The 18,081-nt window shown below is 36.5% G+C and overlaps 1 protein-coding gene across 1 annotated transcript; it reads right to left on the bottom strand.

Moving 5' to 3' along the window:
* Window positions 1–535: 535 nt before the first annotated feature.
* On the bottom strand, window positions 536–16,452 carry LOC121453025 (arylacetamide deacetylase-like 2). The gene is made up of 5 exons (XM_041659537.1): window positions 16,315–16,452; window positions 10,754–10,976; window positions 9,493–9,562; window positions 7,086–7,257; window positions 536–1,238 (listed from the first exon to the last, which is right to left on the bottom strand). The coding sequence occupies exons 1-5, from the start codon at window positions 16,450–16,452 to the stop codon at window positions 636–638; spliced, it is 1,206 nt and encodes a 401-aa protein (XP_041515471.1). The 3' UTR covers window positions 536–635.
* Between the last annotated feature and the right edge of the window lie 1,629 nt (window positions 16,453–18,081).

The following is an 18,081-nucleotide window of genomic DNA, read 5'->3' as shown; positions in this document are numbered from 1 at the left end:
ATGCCTGCTACACATACCTGGCTTGATCTTACTAAAGTTTAAATAAAATTCAAATATTTAAGCTTTGGGACAATTTGTGGTGAAGACGTTAACTTTGGTGCCCAGTACACAGAAAAGTATATTAGTAAGTTATAAGCAATAAATAGACTTCATGTACAGTGAATATAATAAATACTGATCTAATTCACAATGATGAAACTGATTTTTTGTATGAATAACACACAACTAAAACTTGTGACTGAAATACAGTTTAATGATCACTGCAAACAAATGCCACTACAAAGTTCTAACTCCTCATTCTTCACTGCATTCTTGTCACTGTCTTGAATCTCCTGCCCTTTTGAATATAATAGTATTCACATTTTAGTACTGAACTATTCAGTTTGATTTCTCAGAGAATATCTCTACTCATGGTGTTAAAGATGGCAATAAAATGAATATCTTCATTTTATTGAATTGAAAATTATCAAAATTAAGTAGCTTCCCAATATACTAACCATATTTATTCTAATTTAAAATTAGGTTTATCCAAAGTTCAAATCATGTTCAGACTCTTTAATTTTAAAATACTTTAAATTATAACCTTTGGGTGAAATTGTTAGCTATATGTACTGATAGCTATATGTACAATTGATTTATAGATTTTCTTGTAGCCAACTTACATACTTATCTATTATTCTCAAACCTGAATGTAAATACATTGGTGCTGTGACAAATGATATGGCTCCATGGATTGTATCCTCTATGTGTTCATGTGTAACTGGAACTCCTACATTTCTGAGTCGGGTGACATAAATAAGTCCATCATCTCTTAGAATGTCATGTTCACATGTGATGATATAAGTTAATGGCAAATTTTGTAACTGGGAGTCATTGACTAACAAAGGTGACAGTCTACTATCCAGAAGTGCTGGATAGGTAGCATTCAGCCTCCCAAGAACGGGCTCCCTATAAACATGGTTCTTCTTATACTTCTCAGGAAGGAAGTGACTCCAGTTCACAAACTTGAACAAGTCTCTTGATCCTTCAGGCATGTACTCATTTCTCAGTATTGCCTCTGGCAGTTCTTCATCTTCTGTTACATATCGGGTTGACAACTTAATTGCTAACTTCCTTGACAAAAAGGGACCGTTTTCATACTCTCGATAAGATGGCGTCCACGTATCAATCCCCTGTAGGCTAGGGTATATTATGGCTTGTGCCTTAATTTTGTTTCTGTATTCTGGATCATTCTGTAGCTGTAAATAAAACACATGATGAGTGTTAATGAGTCAACAGCTTTAACAAAAAAGAATAGGTAACTATGTTTTAATGTCCTGAGGTAAATAAATTTATTAAACTGAAATAGTATCTGAGTATTGCTCTCATAATATTTACTCATGGTTTCAAAAATGAGACTCTCATTCCATCTTCTTCATACTTGGCAGCCAAACAAGACCTTGAGCTGGAGAATTCTACTAGAGATGGCAGAATGGCTATATTCTAAAATACTTTTAGTTTTTGGTGACAAGTTGTTTTTATCTATCTATCTATCTATCTATCACATACTGTCCTCCTGTGTTAGCCTCCCATGTGGTTTTAACCTAGGCATGTGTCATCATGCACAGCTTGTTTATGTTGACATACAGGAATCTACAATAGCAGAAACAATGAATATGGTAAAACAGCATGTCGAAAACCCATTCAGATGGAGCATGAACATTTGTTGTTACATGTTGAAAACAATTCTATCATATGCCTCACCTTTAGCTAGTAGTGTTATAATATGACAGAAAACACAAAGAATAATTTACAACAGTCAGAAGAGAAAAAGAAAGTAATGGAATGTTTCACGTGTAATCTGTCTCTGCCGGAAACGGGAAGAGCCCTGAGTTTACAGTCATAAGAAGATCCTTCCTTTCATTTCCTAGTTAGCAAGCTGAAGGAGAGACCTTGCAGTGGGTCCCTGCAGCAGTGTGCTTTTATAGCAGACTGCAGCATCCCCAAATGTGTCTGCATCCCTCCACAGGAAGTTCAGGATGTGCTGAGCGCAGGGTCATGCCCTCATCAGAAAGTGAATTTATATGAAATGAGAGGGCTAGTTGAAATCTCAACAGCACATCACAAGGAAAGTATCTGACCAACTTCAAAATGTACAACACATCACAGGTACAAAGTTCTTAGCCCAGCGGTGGTAGCACATGCCATTACTCCCAGCACTTGGGATGAAAAGACCAGTGAATCTCTGTTGGTTCGAGGCCAACCTGCTCTACAGAGCAAGTTCCAGGACAGGTTCAAAACTACAGAGAAACCCTGTTTTGAAACGTTCCCCCCAGCACACACCAAAGAAGAAGAAGAGGAGGAGAGAGGAGGAGGAGCAGAGACGAGGAGGAGGAGGGGAGAGAAGGAGGAGGAGGAGGAGGAGGAGGAGGAGGAGAAGGAAGAGCAGGAGGAGGAGGAGGAGGAGGAGGAGGAGGAGGAGGAGGAGGAGAAGAAGAAGAAGAAGAAGAAGAAGAAGAAGAAGAAGAAGAAGAAGAAGTCCTGCAAGTTCAGAAAAAAAAAGGAAGAGTGTTTTACAGCTCTCCTACCAGTGGCTTTAGGCTGGTAATTTTCCAAATAAAATGCAGTGTTTCAGAAAGTTGAGAGAATAAGTAGCAGTGAACACAACAGTAAAACTGAGACTGAGCCAAATAACTTTTCTGCATATAAACAGGCATAGTGTCCAGTTGAGTTAATGCCTGCATGTGATCTTCCATTTAAAAACTAGAATAGTCCCCAGTTGAGTAAACGCCCATGGTTGGTGCTTGAAGCAGGGAGATTATACTGCAATATAAACTTTCCTTGGTTCGTCAAAATATAGGAGAAACTTATTAATTAAGTGAAATCTGGGGAGATGGCTCAGTTTAAAATCTTTGCTAGAACAAGTCTATGGACCTGGGCATAGTGTCAGCCTAGCCTCCAGTGCTAGGGTGAAGAAAGACATGTCTCCTGACCTCACTGGCCATTTAATCTGATAGATAATCCTGATAAGGTCCAGGGACAGTGAAAGTACTTGTATGAAAAATTATGATTTTCAAGGCCAAACTGGTTTGCTGGAAATTTCCAGGCTCACAAACATTACACAGTGAGACTCTATTTTGGAAAGAAGGAAAGAAAGAAAAAAGATGGAAAGCAAATGAGGGAACTGCTGACTTCCACATGCTCACCATACATATGTACACACAAGGGCAAACTGACACACATATACTCCCATGAACATGGATCCACACAGAAACAAAACAAGACAAGAAAAAAATGAATTAAATTGAATTAAGAAATTAAGAGAGACTAGTGGCTTTCTCTGGAATACTTCAAGCTCCACAGACTTTAAATCAAAAGAAACAAAGACATACCAGTGCGTTTATGGGTTAGAAAATAGAAAAGAGCCAAGGTAGAGACAAGAGTCGGGGAATTGGAGGTATCTCTAACACTAATCTGAGCCACACAGTTACTTCTTCAAATGGAAAGATATGAGGAAGTTTGTCCTTATCTCTAATTCCTTCCTAAAACTGCAGTTCTTTATTATTATAAAACCCAAAATAGTGGTTCCTAGTGTACTAAAACACTCCCAGAATATCACCTGCCAGATCCCCCAGAAGCTCTGGTGAACAGGCTTAAGGGTCCTTCTTAAGCAAGAGAAGAGTACTGGAAGACGTCTCACTGCCTGGTCTTATCAGCTCTGTGGAGTAACAACAAATGTTTCATACATTGAGAAGCCAGAGAGCCCGTGGGCTCTGCCTTGGTCAAAGGGGTCCAGATCGGAGACATCTTAGCAAAACCATTGCCTTTTCCAACCTTTCACATCTCACAGCAGCATTTATAAACAAATATCTTTTGGCTGGTGTTGCTCCTTCCTCAGCATTCAAACAATTCAAAGAGAACATAATAACATACAGTATCCAGACTCTCTGTTTATTTTTCAACTTTACAAGGCTTTAGTTTATAACCTCTATTTTTTATTTTTATTTTTAATTGTTGACTTTTTGAGACAGAGTTTCTCTGTGTATATCTGGCTGTCCTGGAACTCCCTCTGTAGACCAGGATGTCCTTGAACTCACAGAGACCTGTGAGCCTCTGCCTCCCTAAGTGTTGGGATTAAAGGAGTGCCACCACACTGTGAACTCACAGAGGTCTGCCTGCTGGTCTTCCAAGTGTTGGGATTAAAGGTGTGTGCCACCACACCCAACTACTCTCTCTCTCTCTCTCTCTCTCTCTCTCTCTCTCTCTCTCTCTCCTTTAAAGACTTTTCCCTTTTTCTTTTCTCTCCCAAGCCTGCATATGTTTTTAACACACTGTAAATATTTAGTGGCTTTCTTCATCTTTGAATCTCTTTTTACTGTATATCTCTCTTTTTCTCCACCATGTGAGTCTTTAATTTGCTAAGCAATATGGAGAGCATTAAAGCCAAGCCTTTGACGGCTGGATCCAGCCATTCCATAGCTTTCTATTGCCACAACTCTATGGTGTTTCAAGGTCCCTGACACCAAGCAAGCTGCAGCAGTCTGCTCAAAAACCGCATTAAAATGCTCTGTAGCCAGGCCTCCTGCCTGAAAGAGTCAGAGTTTGTGCTGGCAGGGTGGCCCAGGGAGCCAGCATTTTAAAATGGCACAGCTTTTTTCCTGCTATGGCTGAAAACCAAAAAGCATGCAGTCAGCTTCTCATCAATACCATTTAAATGTTTCATGGCAGGGCTTTTTAAAAGAGCTGCAAGGTTTTACAGCTAAAGCTTAATCAGGAAGCCTCTCTTAAATGAGACACATTTGTGTCTAGCAAACAGAGCCCACCTGAGAAAATGCTGCTATCAATAAGCTGTGTTTAACTCTATTCTTTTTTGTCTAGAATTAATTCCCAAGCTCTCTCAGGCTTTATGTGGATGCAGTTGTCCACGTCACACCCATGCTTTGGCGGGGGGAGTGGTCACTCTTACCCCAGAGTCAATGTGGTGTTAAATCTTGTATAAACATCGAGACCCTCTCTCCCACTGCCCTTGCCCTAGAACCTCAGAAGGAAAACCACTGCAGTTAGATTGCTATCCTCTGCCTCCTCAGTTAGATTAGACAGCTCAGGCAAAGAGGTGTATAGTAACCACTGTGTCATAAATTGCTTCAATTATTTGTAGACTTTTCGTGAAGATGCCTTTATAAATTTTAGGAGACACCCCAGGGTTGGAGAAGCAGGAGAGGCAATGGTTTAGCAGAGATTCCTCATGCCACTCATGTCACTCTGAGTGACAAAGCAGGATATACAGGATGACTGCAGGCCAGGAGAGGACCTGCTGGTAGGCACTATCAGAGCAGGTCTTAGCAAGCCATAACCAGCATAGAATCGTTTCTGTGGTTACATAGAGCAATGGAAGGAAACACGGAGGATGGAGGGAGGGAGAGATTAATCTAAAATATCCCATTATCCTTAATTGTTGCTGGTGTGCAACTTAACACGTTTTGTCACAAATATATTAATACTAATAGCCACACGTCCTCCCCTATACTGCCTGCTAATCTAGAATCCAATGTCTTCACCTATCATATTTCATGATTTAAGTAAAATTTAATCTTCTTTAGTTACGTGGGATATAAAATGTCCAATGAAAATTATTACATGTGCTGTGGCAAGACCTTTGGAGCCTATATAGTGACCTTGCGGTGTCTAACCCCAAGTTTTCCTATTTTGGACTTTTATTTCACGTTGTTCTGATTGAGACATTGCTCTAATTCTTCCTTCTTGGAATATGAAACTATTTAATTCATTTAGTATCTTTTGGGAACCCACAGGAATAGACTTTGAAATTTTAGAGAAACTGAGATTTTAGAGTGAAAACCATCAATGTCTTTGAATTTGTAAAGATTGTGGGACTTTCAAAGTTGCTATGTGTTTCATATTGATATAATGATATTAATATGACATGTTGGGCATAAACAAGAAAGGGAAGGTTGCCGTTAAATTATGATGTGCCTGTGCGTTAAGCTGACAAGCGTTCAGGAGCTCTGGCTGGTTTGTCTTTCATTTTGTTTTGTCAGTTTGACACAGGCTAGATTTATTTGAGAGGGGAAAAAAAGGAAATGTCTTTGTAGGTTTATTCTGTGGATGAGACTGAAGATTTTCTAAACAAGAGATTGTTCTGCCCAGCCCACTGTAGGAGGTTCTACCCCTGTACAGGTAATCCTCGATGATAGAAGCAAGCAGGCTGAATAAGCCACCAGGAATAAGTCACTGGGCACCATTCCTCCATTGCTTCTGCTCCATGACTCTTGCTGTATGTCCACAAAAAATGTATTAAAACAGCTTCACTTGTCTGCTCCACAGAGATAAACTCCTCCCACTGCCATGGATTTTCTGCCTTCAGTTTCTGTACCATGTCAAACCATAAGTCCAAATAACTCATTTTCTTCTACCCTTTTCTTATTAGGTCTTCTAGTCAGAGAGACAAGAAACTAATCAATTTGCATCAATACAATGACACCAAATTCAAACAAATTTTATAATTTATCTTTGAAAAGCTAGCAATAAAACTTATACTAAACAATTGTTCATAGTTATTGTTGTGTATTTTTTTAAAAAAATACTATGATAATGTAGACTCGATGGTGTGACTATATTCCAAGTAGCTGGGGGCTGATGAAAAGATATTGCAAGCTCATGGCATAGCCATAATACAGAACAGATTCAAATTCAGCCTGGGATGCTTAACAAGAAACCAACTCAAGAAGAGCTTAAAAAGAGGTAGTTCCGTTGTTCTATGGTAGATCATTTGTCTGGGGAACATATATCCTTAGATTCAGTGCCCACTAAGCACATGTGCACACACACACACACACACACACACACACACACACACACAAACACACACACACACAGAATAGGATTACGAAATTCTTATGCTACATCACCTAATTTCTTGACTACAGCCACATCTAAATCTAAAATAATGCAAAAGAATAAATTATTTGGTTATGTTACATTTTATAGATTACAGTAAAAACATCATTCAGACACAATAACTAAAGTACCTCCTTTGAGTTAGGACTAAATTTTGCTGGTTCCAATCATACATAACACACATAACATACCAGTTGAGTCACTGATCCTGCCAGGCCACCCCCAGAGCTGTCTCCTGAAATACAGATGTGAGCAGGATCCACTCCATATTTTTCCAGAACTTTATCCTGGAGAAAGAACTTGATCGCAACAATACAATCTTCAATGGCAGCTGGGAATAGATACTGAGGAGCAAGCCTGAAGCTTTAGAGGTAAATCAAACAAACAAACAAAAGAGAAACAAAGAACTTATGATTAGGCTAAAGTATCTAATTATCTCTAAAATATACTAGCAGATATATAAATAAATTTTGGCCCTACTTTGAACCTTTAAACCCATCAAATAAACCTAGGCTTACTAATAAATAACTTCTATTTTAAAATAAGACATAGATTCTGGTTTAGAAGTGTTTTTTTATATTAGTGCAATGAGGAGAAGAATAAGATAGCATGTATTTTCACCCTCATGAAGCCTGTAACTTCACCAAGCCCTGAAAATGGAGTTGGTGACTCAAAAGCAATTCATGATCATGGATTAGATTATTCAAGAAATTTAAAATCACAAATCCTGAGAGCAAAGTGTTGGTAGTTGTCTTCAATTAGAAACTTATTTGGCCAAAATTTCATAGAATTGTAGAATTCATTTCCTAAGCATGAGGATTTGAATTAAAATAAGCAGTTTGATATGTGGATATGTAAGCTATTTCAATGAGTATTATTAATATACTGTGATTCATTAGACAAAATATATAATATCTTCACTTCCTCATCCTTAATCCCATCTCCCTGTGCGTTCTTTTATGGAATCATGTCCTAAATGCTCTATTTTTTTTATTCTTACAATTTGCATTAGAATTTTTGAATTATTTATATTTCTATAATAAACAATATTATTCAGATAGTCCTTGTGAATTTTTAAATTTTAAGGTGTGTCTAAATGTTTAAAAAGAGCATAATATCAACCATGAAACATCAAAATACAATTTTAAATAATGGTGAAGAACAAAGGTTGCCTGCAATATTTTAGAATCCTTAAACTAGATATAATTTTACTCTCTTAAAATCTTATGTAAATTGGGCAGGAGAGATGGCTCAGTGGTTAAGAGCATTGCCTGCTCTTCCAAAGGTCCTGAGTTCAATTCCCAGCAACGACATGGTGGCTCACAACCATCTGTAATGAGGTCCGGTGCCCTCTTCTGGCCTGCAGACATGCACATGGACAGAATATTGTATACATAATAAATAAATAAATATTTTAAAAAAATCTTATGTAATTATAACGTGATAAAGTTGGTTAAATTATAATGATAAAGGCACAGTTACGTTACAACTATACATTAAAAATTTCTCAAACATAACTGATCCACTTGCTTTAAAGCATTGGCTATGAGCACGAGAGTACTGAACCTGCTAGTTCATGCTACCTGACTTTATTATACTGTCAGAAAAAATTCTTTATAATGTTTCTGCAAAAATCTATAATTTTGTAAATCCATTCCTATGTTATAAAATTTGGAGGGAAAAGCCAATTTTCTCCAACCTCATAATGAGGCATAAGAAGTATAGAATATACCCAAAAGGTCATAAAACAATAGCAGGTAATCAACTTTCTAGTATATTGTTGAACATAGGAATAAAACTCATGAATTAATAAGAGCTGTCATTGAAAAGGTTCTTGAGATGTTTGAGTGGTTTCCAACATTTGTTCTAATTGATATTACTTGGCCCAAAAATGACTCTAACATATATTGATTGCTTCTACCCCTCATGATGTGGGATTTCCCTCTGTATGCTGTCATTATCATTAATGAATAAAGAATTGCTTTGGACCTATAGCAGGACAGAATTTAGGTAGGCATGGAAGACTAAATTGAATGCTAGGAGAAAGAAGGGCAGAGTCAGAGAGAAGGCATGTAGACCTGCCAGAGAAAGACAGCCTAACTTCAGCTGGTAAGCCACAGCCACATGGCAATAATCAGATTAATAGAAATGGGTTAAATTAATATGTGAGAGTTAGCCAATAAGAAGCTAGAGCTAATGGGCCAAGCAGTGATTTAATTAATACAGTTTCTGTGTGATTATTTTGGGACTTAGCAGCCAGGAACTAACAAGCATCTTTCTTATTATCCCCTTAGGTATGATGAATATACACTATAGGCGTACGTATTACCTAAGTAGTATTTATGTTCTTAAAGCTGCCACTGCTCTATTGGCAAAGATGTTCACATCTCTGCTTCTCATAAGAGTCTACCATGGCAAAGATGAATGCAAAATGGAGCTTTGTTGAGGAAATTTTGATATTATAAGGTTAAGAAAACAATTTTAACCCCAAATTTCCTAGCAGCAATCCAGCCACCACTGCGGATTTTGCAACATGTTCTGTAAACTAGCTTAGGTGGGTGGGCAAGGGCACAATACTAAAAATAGCCAGTCTCTTACTCTGGGGCCACCACAACAGCATCAAGTCTGCTGGCCGTCATTCGGTTCGTGAAATCATAGGGCCGCATCTCTGAAATGACAGACATAAATAGAGAACAGAGCTGTGTAAATGCCAGGCAATGGAAACCTAGACACATCTATGAATCCTAAGAGAAATCAGAATTGTGATTACTTAATGAAAATCTTGCAGTCTACACTTTGGCCACCACATGTAAAAAAAATCTCCACTGGAGTTAGAAAACCTTCCTGAATTCCTACCCACTAAATCCGTCCTGACCCAGGCCAGAAGAGAAGACTCTTGCTAGGTCACAATGAAAGAAGCTTGCTGTGCCTTGATGACCTGCTTGGGTTTCTCAGAAAACTTGCTCTGGCTTCCTGTGTTGCCAGCTTCACCTGACTCCAGTTTCACAGCCTGGTGCACTGTGACTGCTCTCCTGCCTCTCATTTCTGTGGTCAGTTACATCTGGAGGAGACTGTGGCTGAGCAGTACTGAAGGACTACATCAGGCATTGCCTCACAGACAGTGACTGACGAGCAGTGGTGATGATCACAGTCCCAAAGCTTAAATAGTAGCAAGCTATCCTTTCATAGAATTTATATTTTACTATACAGGAGAGAAAAACGTTTATGACTTGACTCTCTCAAAGTAACCATGTCCATACCATAAAATTGGCTATAAATCAGAACTCTAGAAGTATGTTGAAGATCATATTATACTCATTATTATAATATTCATAAATTTAGGTAGTCACCTTAATTCATCTATCTTTAACGATCTTTTAGAGTTCTCAGACTTTTTAATAAAGGGACTTTAGTTTACCTAAAGCCTAATATACCTCGCACGATAATATTTTAAATGATGTTTTTTAATAACAAGTTTAGGCTTTAAAATACACTTTAAATTGCAGTTTTGAGCATAATTGAAAATTTTAATTGTAGTTAAAATCAATTAGCATATTCTTGTTTACAATATTTTTTACATAAATTAACTATGGATTGAATTTAGTTGTTATATCAAGAGGTAGGGACAAAATAAGTTTATTATGATTAAAATATTTGCAGAAATCAATGCAAAATTTGTAAGTAAAACCAATTAATTTAAGTGAATTTATTATATAAAACATAATGACTACTGTTAAATGCTCAATGGAAAAATTAACTCATTGCAGGAGTACGTGTAACAAGATCATGAGATGCAGAGTATTGCATTTCACATAGCAATTGCAATCAAATTAAAACACACATTACAAAATACACTTACTGCAGCTTCCCGTGACAAAAGCACCACCATGAATGTAAATGACAGCTGGTCTCTGTCTTTCAGACTTTCTTTTTGGCAAATACAGACGAACAGGAATGTTACTGAAGTCTGTGTCAATCACTGTAAGGTTTTCATCTGAAATTGCCTCTATATTTTGATTTCTCATTAATATGAAGAAAAGATCTTCAAATTTCATAAGACCCATATTTTCAAATAATGTGGCCTATCAAAACAACACCCAAATGTATGCATTATTTTTTATTTTAGCAACACTAAATTTACATAAAGATGCAATGGGAAAAAGAGTAAGTGCTGCAATAATGCTATAGTGTGAATAGGACATCCTTCACCAAAGGAGAAATGCACATCTCAGAAGATGGAGAAGAAAGGTATGGAAACACAGAAGGGAAAGATGGCTGAAATACAATGTCTTCCAAACACGACAAGGCACTTGCATTTATCACCTCATAGATGCTCTGGTTATCTGTATGAGATGTGCACATGACCAAATCAAATAATGTGGAAGCATTCATTGGGGCCTTGTAACACAAGAAGCTCCAACACCTACTCAGAAGCTACTGACAGTTAATGACTACTGGGGATAAAAGGATCAGGTACCTTCACGATTATAAAAAGTTACACTGGCTCCAGCACACGGCTCTGTGTCCATAGGCAGCACTAACTGGATGCAGTGAGTTATGAAATATATTTTTTAAAAAGGACATGATGTTGTGAGGGCTATGCAATATGAACGTTCTGGGAGAAGTTGTAGGGGAAAGTAGAAAAAATGATCAAAATATAGATATAAATATAAACATGAAAGATAGATGATAGATATAGATATCAGTAAATATATATTTTATTTATATTTTCAAAACAATAAAATACTAGTCAAGCACTAAGTAAACTGAAATGAGAAAATATTTGCACTAAATATGTCAAAGGATTATCTTTACTTTAGAAAAACATGAAAATATTGCTAGACTAAAAAATCAGATTTATTACATGTCCCAATGCATGTACTCTTATTTATACTCTAGAAATCTCAATAAATTCATCTGTAATAAGACATGCATAATATTAGGCCAGTCAACATTTCATGATAGATAAGAGACTTGTAAAAAAGGTCCCACACAAACCTCAGGAAATACTGACACTTATTGGTTGCTGAGAGAGGAGATGCCATTTTCAGTGGGGTAGATAGCTAGCCTTGTTCTGGTACATTATGCACCCCCATGTTAAGGCAGGACATTAATTAAATTAGTGGGGATTCACAAAGAAAATTTAAGAGTATAAAGAGGAAATTTTGAGAATAGTTTCAGAAAAAGAGTTGAATTCATTATGTAAATTTATGAAATTGTCAAACAATAATAGCTCATTATGAATTTAAAATAAATCTAAAACATACAAAAATTGAAATCAAGATAATCTCATTTGATACCACAAATTTTTGCCACTGTACTTTTCATTGGGTTGAGTTCTTATTCACTTAGTTTTACCTGAAAATACCAACTGGAAATAGCTCTTTATGCTTCTTTTCTTTGTTTGTCTATTCCCAATATTTTATTTTCATTTTTATTCATTAAATTTAGTTTCAGTGTTGAAAGTTTAACTGCGTGTGTGTGTGTGTCTGTGTGCGCGTGTGTGTTTGTGTTTGTGTGTGCAGGCCTGTGTGTACCATATTTATCAATGGGATCCAGAGAATACATTCAGATGTTGAATCTCAGTTTTCAACTTATTTGAGTTAGGGTTTGGTGTTCTTTGCCACTACATATACCAGTTGAGATAACCCATAACCTCCAGGGATTCTCATATCCCATCTTCCCATGCTACTATGGAAGCTGTGGGGTCACAGATGGACACCACTATGCGTACTTTTATGTGGGTACTGGACTTCCAAACTCATCTTTTCCTAACAAGTGCTTTACCCACCAACCCATCTTCTTTGTCTTCAACTTATTTCAAAATTAAAATATAATGAGTAAATAAGAATTGCATTGTAAGCAACATCCAAAATTCTAGAATTAAAAAGCTACCTGGCTGCTTAGACAGTTACAAAAAGGTTTTCTGTAACATTGGGCACATCTTTACTCAGCCTACAAGCCTAGAGTGCCTTGCAGATTTCTCAGTGAAGTAGAAAGTTCGACGGACTCCTTTACCTATTCTGGTAAAGTTTGTCAGTCACTTTCTTCTGTGTCCTGCAGAATGTCTGACAGACTCTTTCATAAAGTAGGAACCTAAAGGATTGTCCCTCCTTCTTTTGAGAAGTTCATCAGTTATTTTCCTGTGGGTCCTGCATATCCAGTTTATGCAGCATACAGTCAAACAGTCCAGGCAAGAGCAGTTTCTTATCCAAATGGCTAGCTTTGTCACACTGAAAGCAAACTCTACAAGGAGTTTATTCAATGCCCATCATCCTCTTGAAGTAATTGGTGCTGCCAGGAGCGAATGTCTCACATCCAAAGAATTCTAAGTTCTTAAAACATTTTAAATGCCACATTCTGTAGCCCTCTGAAATGTTCGAAGATTATCTATGTTTCTGAAATGTGACTTCTCTTACTGGAAAACCTAACATGTCTATAAATTTGACTAATATAGATGACTGTTTATTTGTATTTCTTAACTATATGTTACATCTTTAAATAAGTTGTATAATCACAATACTTTAAAGAAGAGTGGAAATATACAAATAGTATAACAAAATATACTTTAAATTTGTATCAATAGACCAAAATTTATACTAATATAAAGTATTTTGAGTTAAACAGTTATTTTTTTGGATTAAGGTAGATTTAATAATCTAAGTTTTTTTCCCCTCCTTTCTATATCATATTCCCCTTTTTTCTTTAGAAATTGACTATGACCATTAACCATTTATAACCAACCTTCTTTAAATGAAATCAAACATTTATAAACAGTGTTTTGGAATTTGGGTGTAGTTTTCTATGTTACTTTTACTGATTTGGGGCACTAGTAATCTTTTGGGGATCGTAAAAAAATGCAGAATTACATTAAAGTCCTGACTGGGATATTTTGTGTGGTTGGTCCATCTCTTCCAGTAGCCTTGAAGCTGTTGTGGATGTTGAATCACCTGGGCCATCATCCCCAGTGGATACCTTTCATAAGGTCTTGCTCAACCAAACCATATTAACCTAGAAGGAACCTACAGCTTTTCATCTCCTATGGAAACAAAAACAGAACTGCTTCTCCCTCCAAAGCAACATATCTTCTAGTTACATTTTACAAATATGTTTATTTTTTACTTTTGTTTTAGAGTTATGACATTTTAAAAAAGATTTCAGTTGGTGTAATTTGTCAGTACCTCCTTCAATCTTATGTCTCTCAGCCGCTGTCCTTTGCTTTTGAGCAACCAAAAAAAAAATCAAATTAACACAATAGTATACAGGATCCTGACTCCTTGTGTATTTTTTATTTTTGTCTGGCATTTTTTTTGTGTGTGTGTGTGTGTGGTTTTTCGAGACAGGGTTTCTCTGTGGCTTTGGAGCCTGTCCTGGAACTAGCTCTTGTAGACCAGGCTGGCCTCAAACCTCAGACTCACATAGATCCACCTGCCTCTGCCTCCAGAGTGCTAGGATTAAAGGTGTGCACCACCACTGCCACTGGCTTTTTAAATAATACTTTATATCTCTTTAAAGACTTTGTTTTTTTAAATTATGTTTTCTATAACTGTCCAGACCCATTTTCTTTCTTTCTTAAGCCTAATCACACTGTTAAACACATAAAAACCTGTTGTGAAGTTCTTCTGTCTAGACCTCTTTTTATTGTGTATCTTTCAGTTTTTCATCTATATTTATATATTTCATAATTCTATGTTATATTTGAGGACACAAAGGCCAAATTTTACAATTCTTTGTTTTCACAATACATTTATATTGATAGATGATAAGTACTGAGTCGCTTCAGTGATAGACGAACTAGTAATGAATGTATGTACTAGTCAGGGATGATGTCATAACCGTTTATAAAATGGCACTGTCCACCGTCACTTCCCTACTGGTCAGTCAACAACATGAGGCATTAAGAAGCCCAAACCAGGATAACTCAACTAACTTTGGACTCGGAAGAAAATGCGTCAGTTATTGTAATGATCAGTTTGACTGTCAGTTTCATACAACCAAGATCATCTTAGGAGAGTCTCCTCAAGGAACTTTCTAGATCATGTTAGCTGGTAAGCATGTTTATGGGGGAAATGTCTTGATAACATTATTTGATATAGTAATATACAGCCTTAAGGTAGGCGGTTCTGTTTCCCGGATTTGGCCCTGATTGCTAGCTAAATATAATCATACATGCATTCCTTTATCTTCTGTCTTGATTGTTAATGTGATGGCACATCAATACCATAGCACCCTGATTGTCCTGAAATAATGGCCTGTACTTTGTTGTGGACTCTCACCTTGCTTTTTACCAGGGTATGTTATCACAGAAACCTGCATGAAAACAGAACAGTTGTCTAGCTTAGGAAGATTGCCATTCTTCTCCAGCAGAGTAACCTGTGTCTTCTTCATTTACCATAACTTTCAGTGTCTTCTCTGACCATTCACTGTTTTGTGCATGTGTTCTCAAGAAACCTTCCTCTTCCCAGAGTACCTATAAGACTTCCAGACAGAAGTACATTTTGGTAAAAAATAACATGGTGTACTCTTGAGTTCAGTTATTGAATGTGTCATTATAAAATCTGCATTCTAGCAACACAGACCTAATATAGAAAACAGCAGTAGCAAGTGCCAAGATGTGGCCCTTGAGCACCAGAATGCCTCTGAGACATGTCAGGAAGCACGTGTGTCACACAGCACACTCTCTGCCCAGGAAGATGCAGTGCAGCTTGCCAGTGAGCTTCCCAGATGGGCTCCCCCAGCAGACTAATGCAAAAGAAGATATGACAGCCAGATAGCTCCCACAAATAATTATAAAGTGATATGAAAAAAATCAGAAATAAATGCCACTGTCGTGATGCTTTCTGATTATAAAAAGATACTTTATTTTAACATTAACACAGAACTTAGATAAACCTGTATTGAAATCATCATCACCATTTGACTAACTATTAACACACTTAAAATTGGTCAATGTAAATAAAATATAAACTTTCTTTGGGAACGAGAGTGTACAATTTTGAATATAGGAAGCCTAAGAACTACTTAAAAAGAAAAAAAAGATACTAAAACAGTAGAAGGAGAAAAATAAATCAAAATTTTATGATATGAATGATTTTACATGTGAGCTTAAGAAGACATACGAGTCTTTCTGAGAGCCATCAAATATTTTCAAGCATCTGAACAATTACTCAAATATTCCTTTAGTAATCCTGGTTATTTTTGCTGTCAGAATATACTTAACTTTAGAAGTACACATTTACAAACATTGCATCTTCATTAGATAATAAAGCATGTTAACAATTAACTCAAATGTTAACTACATAAAATATAATATTATTTGGTAAGTAAAGCATTTGAAAGAGCAAAGTCTCTCTCAAAATACTGACTCAATACACTTCATTTGTAACAAGGCCTCCCAATTTCCCAGGAAAAATATATTACCGTGAGCGTTGCTATTTTCGTAAGAATATCTATGAGTCTCACTTTCCAGGGTTCTTCAATGTTTTCTGGTATGGGTATATAAGTATAATAAGCAAGAAGGATGCAAGATAATCCAAAGAGCAGCATTTTATTCCCCATGCTAAAACTCCAAACCTCTCTCTGCTGATAGTCAAATTGCTACCTCATATATAAATCGCTAAACAGTAAGACAAAGGTAGCAGGCCAAGTCTTCCAGACAACACAGCAATAAAGCAACTCATTTACTTTTCAGTTCTAAGGTCAGGCCACTATTGTAACAGGTAATGCAGCTGTGCTTCTTTGTTTAACACAAGGTACCATAAATAATCTATTGAAAATTGGGTCAAGAGTAAAACCATCATGAGAAGATCAGTTTCTTTCACATCAGTGAAACACATCTTAGTGAGACTCACAGCACAGGAAAGATTAAAATCCACTTTCTGGAGTCATTTTAAAAAAAGTAGTGACAAGAATTTAAAAATAATTTATGAGTTACATTTAATCAACGCAAAGGCTAAAGCCTATTGAACATATTATTTTTAAAAAATAAAACCTACTATGTCAAGTAAGCACTAGGAGAGCACTAGATGGCAGGAAACTAAATGCTGGTCAAAATTATAAAATAATTCACTTAATGAAGAAATATCTGGGCAATATTAATCACACATTGAAGTTAAACTTAGGGATACATAAGCTACTTGCATAATAATGAGAATATTATATTATATATAATATTATATATTATATATTTTCTATCATAACTAAAGAAAACTATAACTCTCATTATTTAGTTTTTAACTCCATCAAAATCCCAGAAGGAAGATGTAATGTTACCTAACAACGTAGATATCTGGTTGCTTGGACAATCACATAAGCTGTTTGGCAACTTTGAAGCACTCATCTTTGACCTACAAGCCTAGAATATCTGGCAGACTTTTCAGTAAACCAGAAAATCTGAAGGGAAGGACAGTCACACGTTGTATTGACTAAGGTCATCAGTTGCTTTCCTCTGTTTCCTACAGAATGTAAGGCAGACTACTCTGTGAAATGGGAATCTCCAAGGACTGCCCTGCCTTGTCTTGGTGAAGTGCAAGTCTTTTTGTTCTGTCTTGCCTATACAGTCTGTATAACATACTTTCAAACACTCAAGGCAAAAGCAATTTTTTGCCCAAATGGCTAGTGTTGCCTCACTGAAAGCAAATTCTATGCAGATTTTTGTTGATGCCCACCATCCTTTTGTGAAATACATTGGTACTGCCAGGAGTAGATGTGTCTCCTTCTCATGAAATGCCTTATATTAGCAAAATACTTTAAATGCCATATTCTATAGATTTTTGAAGTGTTTGAAGAACATTTATCTATCTAAAATATATCTCTGTATGATCTTAAAATATATCAAACATGTCTATGAATCTGATTGTTACAGAAGACTAATTATTGACCATTCAGTAGGGTGCATTTTTGTCTTATTGACTGTGTCTTTGCTTTACAGAAGCTTCTCAGTTTCAGGAGGGCCCATTTATTTATTGTTGCTCTCAGTGTCTGTGCTGGCATTATATTTCGGAGGTGGTCTAATGTGCCCATGCATTGAAGGCTACTTACCACTTTCTCTTCTATCAGGTTCAGTGTGGTTGGATTTATATTGAGGTTTTTAACCCATTTGCACTTAAGTTTTGTGTTTGGCAATAGATATGGATCTATTCTCATTCTTCTACATGTTGACATCCAGTTATGCCAGCACCTTTTGTC

Source organism: Microtus oregoni, unplaced genomic scaffold, assembly GCF_018167655.1.
Source record: "Microtus oregoni isolate MIOR12 unplaced genomic scaffold, Mior012 000010F_ref0000083, whole genome shotgun sequence".
Classification (NCBI taxonomy): Eukaryota; Metazoa; Chordata; class Mammalia; order Rodentia; family Cricetidae; genus Microtus; species Microtus oregoni.
The sequence above is the reverse complement of the archived record's forward strand: the minus strand, read 5'-3'. Positions and strand labels throughout refer to the sequence as shown.

Bases quoted from the DNA above. Each gene is read 5' to 3' on its own strand.
- LOC121453025 (XM_041659537.1), bottom strand. From the start codon at position 16,452: ATGGGGAATAAAATGCTGCTCTTTGGATTATCTTGCATCCTTCTTGCT. The intron at 10,977-16,314 runs GTAATATATTTT...TTGTTTTGATAG, and splicing joins CGAAAATAGCAACGCTCACG to GCCACATTATTTGAAAATAT. The intron at 7,258-9,492 runs GTAAGAGACTGG...TTACCTCTAAAG, and splicing joins GCTGTTGTGGTGGCCCCAGA to CTTCAGGCTTGCTCCTCAGT.